At 32.6% G+C, this 21,780-nt stretch overlaps 1 protein-coding gene across 8 annotated transcripts in view; it reads left to right on the top strand.

Moving 5' to 3' along the window:
* The window catches only part of LOC139493197 (acetyl-CoA carboxylase-like), a 75,778-nt gene that overhangs the window by 16,393 nt on the left and 37,605 nt on the right, over positions 1-21,780 (top strand). For 4 of the 8 annotated variants that reach the window (XM_071281394.1, XM_071281393.1, XM_071281392.1 and 1 more), the window contains 23 exons: positions 3-141; positions 587-778; positions 2,178-2,276; positions 3,026-3,237; positions 3,732-3,941; positions 4,184-4,357; positions 5,983-6,144; positions 6,499-6,662; positions 7,738-7,992; positions 8,363-8,444; positions 8,986-9,056; positions 10,243-10,383; positions 10,967-11,095; positions 11,796-12,102; positions 12,870-12,989; positions 13,299-13,399; positions 13,961-14,049; positions 14,459-14,583; positions 14,969-15,082; positions 15,953-16,066; positions 17,519-17,608; positions 20,216-20,334; positions 21,075-21,119. In XM_071281394.1, the coding sequence (XP_071137495.1) occupies positions 3-141; positions 587-778; positions 2,178-2,276; positions 3,026-3,237; positions 3,732-3,941; positions 4,184-4,357; positions 5,983-6,144; positions 6,499-6,662; positions 7,738-7,992; positions 8,363-8,444; positions 8,986-9,056; positions 10,243-10,383; positions 10,967-11,095; positions 11,796-12,102; positions 12,870-12,989; positions 13,299-13,399; positions 13,961-14,049; positions 14,459-14,583; positions 14,969-15,082; positions 15,953-16,066; positions 17,519-17,608; positions 20,216-20,334; positions 21,075-21,119 (3,254 nt within the window). The remainder of the gene's footprint in view (positions 1-2; positions 142-586; positions 779-2,177; positions 2,277-3,025; positions 3,238-3,731; positions 3,942-4,183; positions 4,358-5,982; positions 6,145-6,498; positions 6,663-7,737; positions 7,993-8,362; positions 8,445-8,985; positions 9,057-10,242; positions 10,384-10,966; positions 11,096-11,795; positions 12,103-12,869; positions 12,990-13,298; positions 13,400-13,960; positions 14,050-14,458; positions 14,584-14,968; positions 15,083-15,952; positions 16,067-17,518; positions 17,609-20,215; positions 20,335-21,074; positions 21,120-21,780) is intronic. The other 4 variants (XM_071281396.1, XM_071281395.1, XM_071281391.1 and 1 more) reach the window with 1 other exon arrangement.

The following is a 21,780-nucleotide window of genomic DNA, read 5'->3' as shown; positions in this document are numbered from 1 at the left end:
AGGTACTGATAGCCAACAATGGTATAGCTGCAGTAAAATGTATGAGATCAATCAGAAGATGGTCATATGAGATGTTCCGTAACGAGAAGGCTGTCAGATTTGTTGTCATGGTTACACCAGAAGATTTAAAAGCAAATGCTGGTAAATGTTTAAGTGTACTTAACATCAGTGGGTTTCAGCTCTACCCTTGAAAGATGATATGATATAAGCTGGTTTGCATCTGAATAATAATACCCTTCCTCCAAAGGAGGGGGTAAACTGGTTATCCCCTGTCAGTCTGACTGTTCATGTTTCTGTTTGTTTTTTAATGAAATTTTTGTAGCATTCATTTATAAATAAGTGCCTTCTTTAATTTGAAACGTTTTATGTGAGTATAATATATCCTATGGTATATTTCCATATTAATAACTTCCTGTTTACTGAATACTTATATATTCTTAGACATTATTTCCATGTATGAAATTTTCATCTCATTTTTAGCCGGAATTAAAATCACAGCTTCCTGAAATTTGGTGTCAAGATCAGTAATTACTCCAAAGTTTCAAAATTTCACAGAAAATCCAAATTTTTATTTCTTGTTTTCCAGAATATATCAGGATGGCCGACCAGTATGCACAAGTTCCAGGAGGATCTAATAATAATAACTATGCTAATGTGGACCTGATTCTAGACATTGCTAAACGAACACAAGTACAGGCTGTATGGGCAGGATGGGGACATTCATCAGAGAATCCAAAACTACCAGAACTTCTACATAAAAACAATATTATATTTATTGGTAAGTTATCTCAGAAGGAATTAAACAACTTGGTTATACACCTAGCATGTCAATGAATAATTCAAAGATAAGCGTTTATATATATATGTATCATAAAGCATCACTGAAATGCATTAGTATTCAGGTAAAATACATTTAGATATTAAATAAAAATGAATTTCACATATTATTTGCAATTATGGCTTATAATGTTGAAGTAGTTTTAATGAATTTTATTGAAAATCTATTTGAACCACTAGTTTAAATGTCCTGATAAAAATCAGTCAGAAATAACAAAACCTTGAAATTACTTTAATATGAAATGACATCCTTTAACCCCACAATTAGTTAAAGTTTTCTGTTAACCTAGAAAAAGGAAATTTGTTAAATTTCATACAATAATTTTTTTATTAAATATTCAAGCATTCAAAATTAAATGTTAAAGTTATAGGTCAAAGGAGAAAATCATTCTTTGCTGAATAAGACATAATGTTACCAATCAATATTGATATTACTTTAGGATGAGATTTTCAACACCTTACAGGAAATAAAAAGAAAAATGGAGTAACCTCGCCGCAATTTTGCGCCTGTCCCAAGTCAGGAGCCTCTGGCCTTTGTTAGTCTTGTATGATTTTAAATTTTAGTTTCTTGTGTATAATTCGGAGTTTAGTATGACGTCCATTATCACTGTACTATTATGCATATTTTAGGGGCCAGCTGAAGGACACCTACGGGTGCGGGAATTCTCGCTACATTGAAGACCCATTGGTTGCCTTCGGCTGTTGTTTGCTCTATGGTCGGGTGGTTGTCGCTTTGACATATTCACCATTTCCTTTCTCAATTTTATCCTTGATATTTTTAGGTTTTACAGAATAATTATGAATTGCCAGTTAAGTTATTTGCTGATTTTATCTTACATATGTTCCAATACTACTCCATTGCCATATGAATTATTGGTTGATTTGGGTTGAAATGTTTAAAGAATGAAAACAGCACATTACATAAATTTCATGTGCCTGAAGCTTTTTTCTAGATTTACCTTCATCAGGAACGCTCAAAGCCAAATATTTGAAATCCAAGGATTTATAAGAACCAAAACAACTGGAGAGCTATATAACCAAAAATAATCTTATGAAATAGCAGAATTCATCTAAGGCCAACTTCATGAGGGTGTATAAAGGATATGATGTTGTAAGGAAAGGAAAGTAATTTCAATGAATTCGTGGTTTAATTTTTGTGTGTGAGACTGACAATCAAACAAGTGAAATATCTGAACTTTCAGCCTTTTAGATAAGCATGTTTAACTGTTACTGAAGGCTTCTTCTTGGACATGAAACTGGAAAAAAACTGAATTGAACTTGGAGAGACATAAGATAAAATGTATATCTGTTTACTGATTAATGATTTATTTACTATACAGGACCACCAGAGTATGCTATGTGGGCATTAGGAGATAAGATAGCTTCATCCATAGTGGCTCAGACAGCTAATGTACCTACACTACCATGGAGTGGTTCAGGTCTGTACAGAATAATAGCCCAGATAGAGATATATATATATATTGGCCACAAGTTTATTGTTTTCAGTTTAGTATTAAAGTTATATTAAGATCCATTTTGTTACATCTTGTGATCAATTCTATTAGACAATCGCTGATGGCAGTCAGCAGGGTTGAAGAACATCAGTTGTTCGACCTGTTAGTCAGATGAGTTTTGTTTAAATATACTTTTTCACTTTTTTGGTCTTTTGAAAAATGTTGTTTGTGCAGTATTTAGACCCTTCTATGACGAAATTTGTTTTACATAAAAATTGCGGTTTTTATCCAACGCAATCATAGGTTTGAATGTAGTTTTCAATTGAGACTTGTTTATATATATATAAATATATTTATATCATATACCAAAGGTTGTAGATTTTATTAATTTTCTAATTTACATCATCCTGAATGTATGTTACAGCCGATTGCATTGAGTGTGTAGGTAAAGGTAATATCTTTGGTTAGCTTGCTTGCTAGCTGAACCGTGAAGTCACTATTTGGTTAGGTAAACTACACTCAATTTATCTTTCTGCAGGACTAGCTATAAAGACTACTTCGAAAGGAGAGTAGTATACCTGACCTTATAATGACTTGACAATTCAGCTAGCAAGCAAGCTAATCAAAGATATTACCTTTACCTACACACTCAATGCAATCTGCTGTAAATATTTGTTACTTGATGATGAAGACAAACTACAATCAATCCTAAAGTTATTTACTGTATGTTTCAGGTTTGACAGTAGAATGGGATGAAAAGAAAGGTCACCGTGTGACAGTTCCTAATGATGTCTTTAAGAAAGCTTGTGTAAAAGATGGTGACGAAGGATTAAAGGCTGCTAAAAAGATTGGATTCCCTGTTATGATCAAAGCCTCAGAGGGAGGAGGAGGGAAGGGTATAAGAAAGGCTGAGAGTGAAGTAGATTTCCATAACTTGTTTAGACAGGTAATTTATATTATAACCTATGGGCATATTTACACTTGTATGTAAATTTGTCTGCTATTACTTAAAGTCAAACAATTTCCTGAGAAATGCTTTGTTATAGTTTAAACATTTGAAATCCTAATTAAAAAAGGAAGTGTTGCATGAAGCCAGAAGGTTATTTCAGAAACAGATTTAGGGTTATTTCAAAGTGAATTCAGATGAATAGTCAAAAGTGTGAATATTAAGATTAGACACAGCATAAAACTAGAAAAGAACAGATGTTTTAATTGTTAAAACATATACATGATATAAGACCATTTGATCTATCATAAAGACTAAAAATGAAGTATATTTGATTGCTGTGCTACATGGTTATCAGCTTTTGTAGAGAAGTGGTATACTTCAGTTAGAAAGTAATCAAGAACACAAATACCAAAAGAAATCTATTTTGTCCATTATTCAGATGTTATCTCACACAAAGTTTTACCTTAAAATAATTTATTCCTTTATTTCAGGTACAAACAGAAATTCCAGGTTCTCCCATCTTTATCATGAAGATGGCGTTATCAGCCAGACATTTAGAAGTACAGATTTTAGCAGATAATTATGGGAATGCTGTATCCCTGTTTGGTCGTGACTGTTCCATACAGAGAAGACATCAGAAGATTATAGAGGAGGCACCAACAGCTATAGCTAGTCCTGATGTGTTTGAAATGATGGAAAAGGTATAAATTACAAAATATAAGATTAAGTTTTAAAAATCAAAACAATGAAAATTTCCTAGTTGAACCTGTAGAAAGTATGTGTATATTGATGATGGAAGTTTTTAACAACCTTGACTGGCTATACAGCATCGTCGTCTCAATGTTTTATATTCTGCTCATGTTTCCTTTTTTATTTCAGTAGCTAAGATAAGATATTATTCCAAGCTAGACTTGTAGAAATTTGATATTTGTTTATATTTCAGGCAGCTGTCACTTTAGCTAAGATGGTTGGTTATGTCAGTGCTGGGACAGTAGAATATCTCTACAACTCAGAAGATGACACTTTCCATTTTCTTGAATTAAATCCCAGATTACAGGTGGAACATCCTTGTACAGAAATGGTGGCAGATATCAACCTCCCTGCTGCTCAGCTTCAGGTAAGTCAGGCTTCAGATAGAATGTTCCTGCATAGTAATGGTAACAGATATCAATCTCTCTGCTGCTCAGTTAAAGGTAATTCAGGCTTCATATAGAATGTTCCTGCATAGTTCCTGTAATGGTGGCCGATATCAATCTCTCTGCTGCTCAGTAACAGGTAATTCAGGCTTCAGATAGAATGTCCCTGCATAGTAATGGTGGCTGATATCAGCTTCCTACTGCTCAGTTACATGTAATTCAAGCTTCAGATAGAATGTCCTTGCAAAGTAATGGTGGCTGTATCAGCCTCTCTGCTGCTCAGTTAAAAGTAAATCAGGCTTCAGAAAGAATGTCCTTGCATAGTAATGGGGGCTGTATCAGTTTCCCTACTACTCAGTTACATGTAAGTCAGGCTTCAGATAGAATGTTCCTGCATAGTAATGATGGCAGCTATCAACCTCCCTGCTGCTCAGTTACAGGTATGTCAGGCTTCAGATAGAATGTTCCTGCATAGTAATGAAGGCATATATCAACCTTCCTGTTGCTCAATTACAGGTGAATCAGGCTCCAGATAGAATGTTCCTTCATAGTAATGATGGCAGATATCAACCCCCCTGCTGCTCAGTTACAGGTAAGTCGGGTTCAGATAGAATATTCCTGCATAGTAATGATGGCTGTATAACATTCCTGCTGCTCATTTACAGGTAAGTCAGGCTTCAGATAGAATGTTCCTGCATAGTAATGATGGCGGATATCAACCTCCCAGCTACTCAGGTATGTCAGGCCTCAGACAGAATGTTCCAAAGAATACAACAATGATGTTAGAAACAAAATAAATAATGTGGGGTTCACACATTGCCGATTATTGCTCCCGTTTGAGATCAGACAGCGATACGACACGAAAAGTGAAAAAGTCCGATTAGAATCCTCAATTATCTGGAATGTCCTATTATTGTCTGAACGCAGTCGTTTTAGTTCGTAACAGATTCCTACTGGTCGGGAAGGGTCCGAATAGTTAGGCAAAGCACCCCGACAGTTAGGTGCGTCCCGTAACATTCGAGGAAACTCAGCCGATTTTGTCTAGTCAGATTACAATCGTGCCTATGTCGTGACAGATTCTGCTGTATCGGATCGAATTCCTAACAATGTTCTGTGTATTCGGGACGGTGTCCTGTGGAACGGGAAGGATCTGGAGAAGTCCCAACAATAACAGAATACAATACGACCGAGACCAGACAAAGCCGTTTGCAATGCGATAGAGCGGACCATGATAGGATTACGTTCCAACAGTACCTGATCATCCCGATTATGCCGACAGTTTTCGAACGGATAACTTCCGTCAGCGTCGGTTCACTGTCTTGTCACTATCTGATCTCTGTCGGATTACATTCGGTAGAATCGGGACGCAGTCGTGACAGCCTCTGTCGAATTTTACCTGGCGAAAGATACAAATTGAATTTCCATCCACGATTCACAGGATCTTGATCAGACTTTTGACAAATTTTAATTGGGAATGGTCCTGTCAAGGACGGCAGTAAAAATCGTGAATGTGTGACCCCAGCTCAAGAGAAGAGTTTGTTTCATTTAATAGAAAAGTTTAATTGTTGTTTATAGTTGTAAACATTGAATGCCTATATTTTTACAGATTGCTATGGGTTTACCACTATACAGATTGAAAGACATCAGAAGTTTGTATGGCTTGGATCCATGGGAACCTACTATAATAGATTTTGAGCAACCTACCTATAAACCAAGCCCCAGGGGTCATGTGATAGCAGCCAGGATAACCAGTGAAAATCCAGATGAGGTATGCAAAATAAAAACAATTGGCTGTTATTTAGACTATAAAAAAAGTATGATTTATACCAAGAGAATTGAAATAGTTAAAGAATATTTTTGAATTTATTTTAGTGTTACTTTTTCAAATTAATTCTTTCATCTAGAGTTATGTCCATTTATTATGTTGCCAGCATGAGTATCATCTGTATCCCATTAACACATATTACAAAAGGTCAATATCACAAAATCTCAGGTTAAAATGGTTCAGAACTAAAAAAAATCAGTATGGTCTATTGGCTGGAATGTTTAGCAAGTTTAAAGTCATATGGATGAATTAAAATGTAATTTGTCATTTGAATTATATATCTTTATTTTATTTTAGGGATTTAAACCAAGCTCTGGAACTGTGCAAGAACTAAATTTTAGAAGCAGCAAGAATGTCTGGGGATACTTCAGTGTCGTAGCATCAGGAGGGCTCCATGAATTTGCTGACTCACAGTTTGGACATTGTTTCTCCTGGGGAGAGGACAGAGACGATGCTAGAGAGTAAGTAATGACAGGAAGTTTCTGTTACCCAGGGGGATACTTCAGTGTTGTAGCATCAGGAGGGCTCCATGAATTTGCTGACTCACAGTTTGGACATTGTTTCTCCTGGGGAGAGGACAGAGACGATGCTAGAGAGTAAGTAATGACAGGAAGTTTCTGTTACCCAGGGGGATACTTCAGTGTTGTAGCATCAGGAGGGCTCCATGAATTTGCTGACTCACAGTTTGGACATTGTTTCTCCTGGGGAGAGGACAGAGACGATGCTAGAGAGTAAGTAATGACAGGAAGTTTCTGTTACCCAGGGGGATACTTCAGTGTTGTAGCATCAGGAGGGCTCCATGAATTTGCTGACTCACAGTTTGGACATTGTTTCTCCTGGGGAGAGGACAGAGACGATGCTAGAGAGTAAGTAATGACAGGAAGTTTCTGTTACCCAGGGGGATACTTCAGTGTTGTAGCATCAGGAGGGCTACATGAGTTTGCAGACTCTCAGTTTGGACATTGTTTCTCCTGGGGAGAGGACAAGGCACTAGAGTTTAAGTTATAATGAGAAGGAGGAGACTGCTAAGTGAGACAAGAGACTTCTGTTTCTCTGTGTGATATTTTTCCATTGAAGTCACAGGAGAATTTTAAACTTGAAATGTTTGTTTTTCTCATGAAGAATAAGAAGGTTGCTGGTAATTTCTGTATGCCTTGCAACCAGAATAAGTGTTATAAGAATGGTATTCTGAATTTTCATTAAGCATAATATTCTAGAATTTGCACAGAAAAAACTTTTATATGAATGTGTCTTTTGCACATGACCTTAATTAATTATTGCAATGAATAGAGGAAAAACTATATGTTTTTTTGTTATACCCCTTGCTTTCTGATGTGGCCACTATATAGTGATTGGGGAGGGGAGGCTATTCCTTAATTTGTCTTTCTTTTTTGGACCGTCATTTATTGGCCATACTGTCCTATTTTTGCATCCATAGCTGTTTCAGGACAGAATTTTCCTGAGCTTGCACAGAACCAGACACACATGATATTCATTTGCGTCTCGTATTTAGGAAAATTATTTTCTGTCTTTCAGAAATTTGGTTGTAGCATTGAAGGAACTGTCCATTAGAGGTGATTTCAGGACAACAGTAGAATATCTGATCAAACTTTTAGAGACTGAAGAATATCAGAACAACAGAATATCTACAGCCTGGTTAGACAAACTGATCTCTGAGAAAGTCCAGGCTGAGAAACCACCTACCATGTTAGGGGTCATCTGTGGGGCTTTACATATAGGAGATCAAACCATAACTACTAGCTTCCAGAACTTCCAGGCTTCTCTAGAAAAGTTAGTTTACCTTTTAAACTATTTTGCTTTTGTCCTTCAAATTTTTTTTTTTTATATAAAGGTAGATAGGACTTAAAATGTAAAAAGGAAAGATGATTCTAATGTGAAAATTAAAATAAGATGCCATTAATTTTTAGTAAACATAAAGATTGCAGAAAAATATAATAAAGTACAATTTTATTCTAAATTTGCTTGTGTTATGTTTTATATAGTTTGCATGTTATTCCAGTATTTTGAACCAAATTAAATAAAATAATGGAAATTGTAGTTCAATTTTTACATAGCAAAAATATTAATTTAGAATAAGAATGAGCCACTTTGCCGACAGAAATTTTTGAATCCTGTATAAGATAATTATTGTCCATTACAGAGGACAGATCTTACCAACACATTCCCTGAACAACAAGGTGGATGTAGAGTTTAACTATGACTTTATCAAATATCGTTCACAGGTATGGTAATTAGTTGTTGGACAATAAATGTTTATCTATAAAGTTAATCTACCAATTATGCCATATTAAATTTTGTGAGGAAGACAAATCCAATAATTTGATTGGTTTATGTAATAATAACACTGAACAGAGTTCACTGTTTTTAGTTCATGGTAAAATTAACCTGAATATACTTGTTACTTTGTATTGTGGATTCAGTTATTTTCGTAGGTATCAATTTTTGTGGATTGAGGAAAACCAGAATTTTCGTGGGTATTTAATTTCGTGGCTTTGCCAATCTCTACATACAAAGCCTACAGAAAGGTGTATTTCCTTGAACATTTGAATTTGTGGTTCCCTTGTACCTACGAAAACCACGAAAATTGGTATCCAACGAAAAATAATGAATCCACAGAATGATAAATATAATCAAATAGTCAAATTACGTTCAAAAGTTTTGATATTAAAGAACAAGTAATATTGCAAATTTATAAGATTTGCTTATCAATCCTTTTATTTTGGTTAACGGATGGGAAAGTTGACCTTGTGTTTTATTTTTCAGGTTGTGAAGACAGGAGTTAGTACTTATTTCATCAGTATGAATGAATCATTTATTGATATTGAAGCTCACAGGTATAACAATCTGTCTTAGAGTTCTGTCAATGTATAATTGTTCTGCCGAACAGAAGTTCCCCTGGAAACTTTGTTATAAACAATGTCATAATATTTGTTCTTCGGAAAGAAAAAAAAAATACCCTTTATTTCATAAGGAACAAATATTGTTATATATATTCCAGTAGTTATAATAGAATATTTACTCCACTTGGAACTTATATTAGGAAAGAACTTTGATTTTGTGACAGTTCAACATGTAAAATTTGACAAATACTTGTGTGACATAAATAATTTTCTGTTTTTTGACTCTATGGTGCATTCATATTTGCAGTGAATTCTTTAGATGTGTTTTTTCACTTTAGGGAAATTTTTGCCTCTTTTATCAATGTTCAAATAATGTGTCTTAAAAAATAATTAAAACACAGACTATGGTGAAATTTTTTAACTAACTGGATATGACTATTAAAAACCACTTTTTATACATTTATGAGTTAAAGAAATCAATGTTACTCCCATATTTTTGCCTGTCAGAGAAATTTTGATTTCGAAGAACCATTTATTTTTAAACAGTTCTTCACAGATACTACCATTTTCAAGTAAATGTGTTAACCAGTTTATGTTTGGTGGAAAATTTCAGCGTAATTCATACTTCAAACCTGATGTCTGAATGCAGTTGACTGGTTTACTACACTTAAATAAGGAGACACTTCGATACTGACAATTTCATTTGTAGTGTTGTATTTGGTCTATTTGTATCCATCTGATGAGTTAAGCCTTTTTTGACTGATGTTGTAATGTAACACCACTGTCCAATCTTAGGGGGAGGGTAGGGATCCCGCTAACATGTTTAACCCCACCACATTCTGTATGTATGTGCCTTTTCCAAGTCAGGAGCTTGTAGTTCAGTTGTTGTCCTTTGTTGATGTGTTACATATATGTTTTTCATTCATTGTTTTGTACATAAATTAGGCCTTTAGTTTTCATGTTTGAATTGTTTTGCATTTGTCATTTTGGGGCCTTTATAGCTGACTATGCGGTATGGGCTTTGCTCAATGTGAAGGCCATATAGTGACCTATAGTTGTTAATATCTGTGTCATTTGGTCTCTTGTGGAGAATTATCTCATTGGCAATTATACAACATCTTCTTTTTTATATTAACCAAAAATTTGGTCACAATTTGACCATTCTTTGAATATTTTACAGACTAAGCGATGGAGGGTTGCTGATATCATTTGATGGATCCAGTCACACGACTTATATGAAAGAGGAGGTGGATAGTTACAGGATAACTATTGGGAACAGAACATGTGTTCTACATAAAGAAAATGATCCAACAGTCCTCAGGTAGCTATTGGTAACAGAACATGTGTTCTTCATAAAGAAAATAATCCCACAGTCCTCAGGTAACTATTGGTAACAGAACATGTGTTCTACATAAAGAAAATGATCTAACAGTCCTCAGGTAACTATTGGTAACAGAACATGTGTTCTACATAAAGAAAATGATCCCACAGTCCTCAGGTAACAATTGGTAACAGAACATGTGTTCTACATAAAGAAAATGACCCAACAGTTCTCGGGTAGCTATTGGTAACAGAATATGTGTTATACATAAAGAAATTGACTTAACAGTTCTCGGGGTAACTATTGGTAACAGAATTTGTGTTCTACATAAAGAAAATGATCCAACAGTCCTAAGGTAACTATTGGTAACAGGCTAGACTTGTCATACCACATCTTCTTATTCTTGTATATTACAAATATCAATATGAAGAAGTTTAAAACCAGCAAAAAATCAATTGAATATTTTAACATTGAAAGAAGAACCACTTGTTCCTGCATTTAACTATACCATATATGAGAAAGGGGACTTTGGAATATTGTTTTTTTTACTTGTACACATTTCCATTTTGTTGTATTTGTCCAGGTCCCCCTCAGCAGGTAAGTTACTGAACTACACTGTAGACGATGGTGGACATGTATTTGCTGGTGCTACCTATGCTGAGATGGAGGTGATGAAGATGGTCATGGAATTACGGGTGTCAGAAAATGGCTGGTAAGTATGGTCCATAACATATACTGTATATTCAGAAACTTGTTTATGTATTTATTATTGTTATTTACAATGATTATATGTTGCAAGGAATGGAAATGTTGCTTATGAGTAAATCAGTAAAATTCAAAACGTGTGTTTTAATGTTTGTGAAACCTTTCCTGTCAGTATTTTCGAATTAATATAAAAATCTTAAAATTTTCAGAATTTATAGTATTTGAATCACATAAAATAATAAGACTGATGTATTTATCATGGAATACATAGTATTTTTTGTTTTAGTGTGAATAAGCCTGATTTTCTAAGCATGGAAGACAAAAGTCACGTAAATAAGGTCTTTATTTAATGATTTTATTCAGACATCTATTAGAAAGTATAATGACATCGGATTGGAAAAAAGGGAGTTGATTTGAGACCAGACATGCATCTCATGCATCTCATTCTTGAATGAATGTATATTTACATTGTACTAAGCTTCCAACAAAGTTTATTGCCCGTTATATTAAATTTGTAATCTTATTGGGTCTGCCTTCCCGACAAACTTAGAGGCAGGACACAATTAGCATTTTTTATTTTGACAGTCTCTTTTAATAATTTAATTTGTGAAGAATGATTATTTGTTATTGGACAAGAAATAGTGGTTAATTTTAAATATTTACGTAACCAGTACTTCTAAACATGATAAACATCTTGACCATTACAGTGTCCACTTTGTCAAGCGACCAGGAGCTGTATTAGATACTGGTAGTTATGTAGCAAGGTTAGACTTGGATGATCCTAGTCGTGTACAACAGGCTGAACTGTTCATGGGGTCATTACCTACATTACAAAACCCACTGAACCATGGAGAAAGGATGCACCAAGTGTTCCAAAGAACACGAACTGAGTTAGAGAACTTATTAGCAGGATATGTACTGCCAGAGCCTTTCTTTAGTACCAGGGTGAAGAAATCAGTAGAAACTTTAATGAAATGTCTCAGGGATCCTTCATTACCACTACTTGAAATGCAGGTACTTGTAATTCTAAAGAAAATAACAAGGGGATCCTTTGTTGCCGCTAGTTGAAATGCAGATTTCATGTTTGTTGTCGTATGTGAAGTGAGGAGCTATGAGCGATATTTTAATATAAAAATTACCTTTTGTGAAGAAAATGTGTGGAAATTAATCAAAAAGTCAGTTTAGATACAGTTATGTTAAAAATTAAAACAACTGTGTGGAAATTAATCAAAAAGTCAGTTTAAATACAGTTATGTTAAAAATTAAAACAAATGTGTGGAAATTAATCAAAAAGTCAGTTTAAATACAGTTATGTTAAAAATTAAAACAACTGTGTGGAAATTAATCAAAAAGTCAGTTTAGATACAGTTATGTTAAAAATTAAAACAACTGAAAAAAGTATAACAAAAATACTGAGCTCCTAGGTTAATTAAAAAATGGGAAGTCCATAAAAATTTTCAAAATCAAATATTATCAACCAACATAAAATTGGAAAACAACAGTCATATTCCTGACTAGGTACAAACTTTTTCTGAAGATGATATTGGGTTAAACCTGAATTTAAAGCTAGATTAACCTCTATAAACATTTATAACTTTGACTGCTCATACAAAATTTTAAAATATTGAAAAAAGATATGACCATTAGAAGTTCTTATATCTTTTAAACTTCTTATGAAAGCACCAATACCAATCATATGTTAATGCTATGATATATGATGTGATTTGTAGGCAAAAATAATATATATTAAAAATTTGCTTATATGATTTTGTACTCTACAGGAATTGATTTCAATTATCTCCGGACGAGTACCAACAAATGTAGAGAGATCAATAAAGAAGTTACTACAGACATATGCCAGTAATATTACATCAGTACTGAATCAATTTCCAAGTCAACAGGTATAAATTATTTGTTCTATTTCATCAGTTTTGAATCAGTTACCTATATAGTCAACAGTATATTATTGAGAAGAAAGAATATAAGGTAGCTATCCTTGACATAAAACCAGATCATGCACAAAACAAAAATACAAAAAGCAAAGGAACTCTCCATCTTCATCTCAAAATCACAAGGCCTTCAACACAGAGATTAAAAAAACTCCCCTGACTGAGATGGCCCTAGAACCTATAAACAACAAAAATTAGGGTGAGTTATGATTTTCCTGCTTCAGTCAATATTTCAATCTTTGTTTTTTTACTGTTTCATAGATAGCTACTGTGATTGATGGCCATGCTGCTACGCTTACAAAGAAAACAGAAAGAGAAAACTTCTTTATGACAACCCAGGGCATTGTACAGCTAGTACAAAGGTAATTATTAATAAGTAGATGAAAAGACCATTGGATCACTGGCTTTTACATTGGAACGAAAAATATTGTATATGGAATGAATAAACATAGTCCTTTATAGATTGATCATGATTTGTTATTGAGAGAAAAGTTGAAAGAAATCTATTTAACTTGAATTAACCTAGTGATGTAAGCAGAAATCTATACTAGTAAAAAAATTAGGTCCAATTTGTTAGCTTGCATTATGTTAAAACAACAAATCAAATAATACTTCTTTATAAATGACTAATATAGGACAATGGTGTTGATTTAAATATACTCTGTTTAAGGATCTTTTGTTTTCCACTTAATGAAATAAAACCTATACCAACAGTATATGTCACTTCAGGTTGTATGTATGTCTCTTCCTCCTTTATAAGAAGCACAACCATGTGATATCATATGGTGTAAAAGAGGTCATTTAACAAAATGTATCGGTACAAACTTGATGTGAGCATTTGCCTACACAGTTCCCTGGCTGTATCATAATTTTTCTGAAAAACTGTTCGAGGATAACTTATAAGTTCATTCTAATAATTACAGATACAGAAATGGTATCCGTGGACACATGAAGACAGTTGTTCAGGATTTACTGAAACAATATCTGAGAGTAGAACAACAGTTCCAACAAGGTTTGTATTGACATTTATAATGTATAAGTAACAAATGTATAAATGGAAATGACCTTAAAGAAGAAATGAGCAAGGGACAAGAGATGGGGAATTTTGCCCTTTCAAAAAATCATCCATTTGCTAGCTGATTTTCCAGACTATTTTCAGAATGACTTGTTAAAAAATTGGTGGGAGTATTTTTAATCCCACCTGCTCTTTATAGAATATTTTAAATTACTGTTACTCAAATTTCTGTTAGAGAGATTATTCCGATAGATATAGGAAGATGTGGTGTGAGTGCCAATGAGACAACTCTCCATCTAAATAACAATTTATAAAAGTAAACCATTATAGGTCATTGTACAGCCTTCAACACGAAGCAAATCTTGACCAGTTCTATATATTATTAAACATGTTTTTATATTTGTAGGTCATTATGATAAATGTATCACTAAGTTGATGGAGAAGAAAACTGATGACATGTCTGCTGTAGCTGCCAGTATTATATCTCACCTGGCTGTCAAACCTAAAAATAAACTCATTATCTTATTGATTGTAAGTCAACACTTTATGAATTACAGATAAACAATGTTTTTTTTGAAAGAAAGGCTGTTTTGAGCTATAATCACATTGAGAGGTGAGAGACTCAAGATGAGTTGTGACTGAGAAACCTCCTTGCTAATTTGCATATGATGTCGTTGATGTTTGCACATGCACTGTTAGTTTTTTGCAATAATTTTCCATCTTCAGTGAGTAGCACGATATGCAAAGTTATCACAAAGAAAGGACAGCTTGATTGATATGTGATTATTTCAAGTATTTTAAAGACAAACTATTCTTTGACCCATTACTACAGGAGTCTTAAAAACCATGCTTTTACATGTACTTGGTATTTGAATGCCTACAAAGAATTTTATACATTATTTTAATTTGATTTTAGGAACATTTATTTGGCAAAGAACCAGGTTTGACCGATGACTTGGCTTCCATCTTGACAGAACTGACCACCCTTAACAGACAAGACAATAGTAGTGTAGCACTCAGAGCCAGACAGGTATATATAGTTTAGATGTGTTGTCTGTAAAATACTTCAACAGATACAATAGGTGATAGTTGTAAGGTCAATATTTAAAAGTAATGATTTTTTACACTGATAGCTTATTCAAGAAAATGTAACTCATCAAATTCATTACACACAGTTCATATAAATAAAATTAATCAGATATCCACTAAAATACAATTCTAAATTCACAAAAAATTGGTACCCACAAATTACAGCCCTCTTTTGAGTGGAACAAATGTCTTCTTTCTGAATGTATGCATGCATATATAAACAATTTCTGCCTATCAATTGAACTTTTTCAAGCAGTTACAGTTTTAATTCATGTTAAAAGTCTAATGCAGTTTACAGCTAATTGAAAACAAATCCTGTTTTGATGTGCATATGGATATTCTGTTATTGTTAAAACTGCTCTTTGTAACTTTATAGAACATTTGTATATGCAAGCTAGACAATGAAGCACATGTTGTTATGTTATTAAAAAAAACTCTTATTTTGATAATTTAAACGGTATTTCAACCCAAGAAAAGAGACAGTTTTTTAGTGAACCACAAATATTTATGAAACTAAATGTTAGAAAATTAGTTTCTTTGTGTTTTAAAAAAAGGAAGCCCTAGAGGTCAGTATTTGATAGGTATTGATAGCAATATGTCTTACTTTATGAACTAGAATTGAGACACAATCCAGTGGTGGATCCAGAATCTTCATAAGGAGGGGCCCATTGACTACCATAAGAGGTGGCCTGCACCAGTCATGCTTTAGTGATTCCCTCACTAATAAACCAAATTTTTCCCACAAAAGTGGGCAGAAGGCCTCCTAAATCTGCAATTGATGGAATCTATATTGATTTATTGAATTTTATAGGTACTAATAGCAGCACATCTTCCACCATATGAACTTAGACACAACCAGATGGAATCTATTTTCCTGTCTGCCATAGACATGTATGGGCCAGAATACAATCCTGATAACTTACAGGTAAAAAATTCATACAGTACATTCAAATTTACAGATTTCTTAATTTTACGTGGACTAGTAGTAGTTGACTGGTTCTGATGAAAAGGTAGCAAGTAGGTATTTGCATACAAAAAATATAGATTTTGAAAGGTGCAGAAAAGAGTTGAAATTAATCCTTAAAAGAATCATATTTCTCAAAATTAGATTTATTTTCCAGTAGGTTTTAAGTCTCCATTGTAAAAAAAATTAAAACAAAAATTTGCTCTAAATACTGTTTAAATGTATATATTAGAAATAAATGTTGTCAACATATATCAATTTGATGACAACTTAGAAATATAACCATATACTTAGTACATTATACTTGCTAAAGGTTTAATATAACCATATACTTAGTACATTATACTTGCTAAAGGTTTAATATAACCATATACTTAGTACATTATACTTACTATAGGTTTAACCATATACTTAGTACATTATACTTACTATAGTTCTCTATTACAGATGTTACTCTACTTCTTATTTTCACTTTCAGTTTATGAATCTACAGCAAAACAATGATATATATGATGTAATCAGTTAATTTGTTCACTTTTTATATATACAGTAAAACAAAATTATCAGAATGTTTTTTTTTCTGCCTGCTATTTTTCCTTTTATATCAAATACATAGTACACAGTTCAAATTATGAGTAAACTATTAAAATGTTCAAGTTTATATGGTAGGCTGCTCTAATCTTGTATATCTACCATTTGTTATTAAAACAATGCAACAGTTTCAATTTTAAGCTAGGATTCTATAATTTATGATAAGAATAATTTTTTTAAAAATAAAATGTGATTGAGTTTTACTGTATATTTGATTTGTTCTTACAGATTTTTTTTTTTATCTTTTAAAAATAGTTGTGTTTTCATTATTTGTGTTATATTTTTATTTTTTTAAAAGCATAGTTTTTTATTATTCAGGGCTATTACAGAAATAAATGTATTGGATCAAAGGAACCTTTAGTTTTACCTACCATATATGTAATACTTAATTATTCCCTATAATTGTTCAGGCTACTGTACTAAATTAGTCATAACCCATTTATAAATAGAATTGCCTTAAGTAGGAAGGATATATATCTAGGTTTAAGACAATTTAAGAGTCATTTTTGGATTAAAGATCTGAAACCATAGAAACTGTAATAATGGAAAAGGGCTTTAATATGTGGATAACATAAGCTAGCTCTCTAAAAAGTTCTTTTGTTTAACAACTTGATTAAAAATGATATAAGCTTAAGTTTTATAATGTTTATAATATTTATATTATAAAAATTACCACCATGATATTTATGTGTATTTTTACGACACAAAATGAAAGGAATACTGTAATGTTTCAGCTGATCTGATATTTAGGTCTTATACATGGTGATACAATGAGAGATAGGTGAATGATATAAAAATGTTTATGCTTTGTTTTTATTTCAGAAAATAATTTATGCTGAGACTGCAATCTATGATGTTCTACAGGATTTTTTCTGGCATTCTAACTCCCTTGTCAGAATGGCAGCTTTAGAAGTAAGTAAAAAGTAGACAATGGAAATAATTTTACTGCTGGGTAGGGCTTACGGTGTTGCTTCATGCTTCAGTCCTTCCTCATTGATAATATAGACAAACATTGCAGTATATATTGTGTAATTTGTTTATATAGTTACATTTGAAGTAGTCACATAATTTTGCCTGAATACAAACTATTAAACTAGAGTAGTTTAATAAAACCCAGAGTATTACAATGTTCCATATATGTTAAGGTGTAAATTGTTTTTACACTGTTTACGATGAGTCATTTTTATATTTAAGGTGTACATACATTGCCTATGATGTGATATGTGTATATTTTAGGTTTACATACATTGCCTATGATGTGATATGTGTATATTTTAGGTTTTTGTTGGAAGAAGACTTCAAGTCTTCTGAAGGCCAATGGTGCCGACTTTAAAATCATTTGACCTCCGTATGCCGCATTCATTTCTGTGTATTACAATTTCATAACAACTTCCGATTTCTGACACCGATTTTTACTCATTATTAAGCATCTGAATCATTTAATTTGTGAATTAAGATTGAAAAACAATCACTATCGTAAATATGTACCCTTTTATTTATGTAAATTAAAAGATTTCATCTCATCTACATGAACGTCATTTGTTTACTTATAACCGGATGTTTTTACTGTAGATATTTGAACTACTCATGCATGAATTTGGTATCGGGACAACTCGCCTTGTTAACATGTATTCGCTCTTGATCTGTTCGTCCTGAGTTCTTTTGCCCGTATAGTACGTTCGCCCTGTGTTCATTCTCTTTACTCTTATCAAGGACGTTTTATTATACGTCCATGCATTTATTAAAAAATATTAATATTAAGGGTATCGTTAAAAAAACTCTAAAACACGATTTAGTGAAAATCATCTGTTCCTTGTAAGACAATCGTGTTCAGCCAATCAAATTCTGTGTTTCTCATGATCAATTAATAAGCCAATCAAAAACGTTTTCTCTGAAGGTTATTCTAACATGCTAGATTTTGAACTTGTGTTGGTTCCTCTAGTCGTTAATCGTGAAAATGGCATGTGAATTTTCATCTGCAAGCAGGTTCTTACACAGCTTAAGGATAAAAGCATGGCTGATTGACAAAATTCAATGATGCAGTACTACCATAAAGATAATAAATAGGTTTTTTTTCACTAATTTTTTGACATAATTTTTGTTGCAATGTACTATTCTTTTCACTAAGACCAACAAACAGGTTGGGACCCCCCCCCCCCCCCCCCTCATTATGAGTGGTGTCCTTTAAATGAGGGACTGTCCCTAAAACAAGGGGTCATTTTACTGTTGAAAAAAAAAGGTGGGAAAATTCATTATATTAATTATTTTGAACATCTTTTCTAAATGAGGGGTCAAATTAATAAAGAAGATATAAGTTTAGAAACATCACCAAATTCTTTTGACATGTTTTGACCATTTAATACTTGATAGATGCATAGTTCTTTGGGAAAGTTTAATCAAACAATATGAATATAAAGGTGCTCATTTTTTACAGTAGGTTGTAATGTACTTCCGATGAGGGTTACCCCTGATTTGGAGTGTTGTTCCCAACCTGTTAAATGTCCATCTTTGTGCATAATTCAAAATTGGAAATTTCAACAAGCGTCTAATATTCTTTCACAAGAAAATAAACCCTGGTCTGCTTGCTACATGTTCAGCTTTTCTACCGATTTAATAACTAGAATCATGCAAACAGACGTAAGAAAAAGGCATGTAAGTTCATCATACAAATATGACACTTTTTCTAGGCAATCCAGATCGTGCAAAATACTTCGCTAAAAATTGTAACCTTTAAAATTGTTGTCACGCACTAAAAACCCCAAAAGTTGGCGAGTATGTAACAAGTCTTACTTTTTTTATGGCCAATTTATGGGCATTATGTTTTCTGGTCCTGTCTGTCCTGCTTCAGGTTAAAGTTTATGGCCGAGGTAGTTTTTGATGAAGTTGAAATCCAATCAACTTGAAACTTAGTACACATGTGTTCCTTATGATATGATCTTTCTAATTTTTCTGCCAAATTAAAGATTTAACCTAATTTTCACAGTCCACTGAACATAGAAAATGTACTTATGACACATTCTTGTTTGAAAAAAAAAAAATGTCATTACGATAATGGAACAAAGCAGGCTGGGGTAGTGGGGCTGCTTTTATGGTAATTAAAGTTACCTTTTATTCACCTTCTTCCACCTCAGAGCTATCAGCTCTTTGATTATAAATTGTCTAGGATATGACAGACATATATTTTAAATTGGTATACAATGGTTTTGATGTGACATGTGTATATTTTAGATATATATAAGAAGAGCTTACATTCCTTATGATGTGACATGGGTATATTTTAGGTGTATATAAGAAGAGCTTACACTCCTTATGATGTGACGTGTATGTTTTAGGTGTTTATAAGATTATATGAATGGTGTGACATGGGTATATGTTAGATTTATATACATTCCTTATGATGTGATGTGTATATATTATGTATATATAAGAAGAGCTTACATTCCTTATGGTGTGATATGTATATTTTAGGTATATATAAGAAGAGCTTACATTCCTTATGATGTGACATGTATATTTTAGGTATATATAAGAAGAGCTTACATAGCCTATGATGTGAATTGTGTACAGCATTGTGAAATAGATGAAGATTTATGTATAGTGGAGTTTAAGTTCTTACTTCCCCGATCTCATCCTAACAGGTTAGTAGTTCTGAAGTAGTGGTACTGGCACATTGCACTCATTTGTTTAAGCATAGTCAATTTTAAATATTTATATAATGTTTTAGAACTTCAGTTTGTACACTGCTCACACTTTCTTTTATTGTGATATTCATCAATATTTACTGTTTCATCTCTCCAATCTCATTTCTCTGTTTAGTAAAATTTATATTTTGAGACACCTGAATTGAAAGAACAAATCAGACAAACTAGTTTTGGTATTTTTTTTTATTTATTCTATAATTTTATATTAAGTTCTTTATAACTATACAAAAATCCAACAACATTATTGTCCAAACAAAATAGGATACAAGTTTTATCTTTAGAAGGAAATTGCTGAAAATACAGCTGAATTTATTTTAAATCCAGCAAACGGAAGTTCTAAGATGTTTTTTTTTTTAATTTTATATAATCTTATCAGTATGCACATTTTATACTAATGCTCTGAAGAAACTTGTTATTTCTAAAATGCCTCCCTTTAGCTATTCTATAAACAGGAAGTTAATTCACAATATATATTTGTCTACTGTAGCTGATATGTACAAGAACTTTTTTTCACTTGCTTTTTATTTAGGTGCTTTCAAATTCCCCAAAAAATCTGTCTCTTTATACAAAATTATATGGCTGATTAGAAACAAGTGCAATATCTACAAGATTTTTTATATGGAGATACAGCATGTTGCATTAAAATGTCTCCAACTAACTTTACTAAACTATTTCAGACATGACAGTTGTTTATTTGAGGGATATTTTTATCCACCAGCTAGGTTTGTACTTCTCTGTCAGGGTTAGTTCAGGCAAAACACTTTTCCTTAGCATGGCTGCTTTATATGTTATTTCTTTGAAGCAATATTCCACTTGATTTGTTCTCAATCTGATCAATCTTGTTTTAAGAACTTTGCATTTCTTGTTTTTCAACAAATGTTATTCTGTTACCTCATATTTATTTGGGATTTTGATTCAAACCAAGTCCAGTTTGATACTTTTATTAGAAAGAATCTGTATTAACTACAGTAATTCTTTTTCTTTGTATCTGTAATTTATATCCTGAACTGTTGAAAAAGGTGGGACATAAGGGGTAGTTTGAAAAGTAAATAGGAACTAGGAAACTTTCTGATAAGAAGATAATACATACAATGCTTATCTTAAAGCAGAAATAAAATATGTCTTGGATATATACAAGTATTGTAAAGTGGTATATTGTAGTCCACATGGTCCATAATATAGTCTTTAAAGTAATAAATACTGTATAAAGCTTAAACTAATGGCATATATACATGACATTTAGTTATTTGTAAGCTGAAAGGAAAATGGTCTTGCATGAGTAGATCCTATATTGCTTTGTTAATTGCTAAACTAATTTCATCAATTGCATTTTCATTTCGATTCCTGATTTAGATAAAATGAAACAAATAATGACTTTTAGTA

Source organism: Mytilus edulis, chromosome 10 (genome assembly GCF_963676685.1).
Source record: "Mytilus edulis chromosome 10, xbMytEdul2.2, whole genome shotgun sequence".
NCBI classification, from domain to species: domain Eukaryota; kingdom Metazoa; phylum Mollusca; class Bivalvia; order Mytilida; family Mytilidae; genus Mytilus; species Mytilus edulis.
This window is presented reverse-complemented; position numbering and strand designations above follow the sequence as displayed.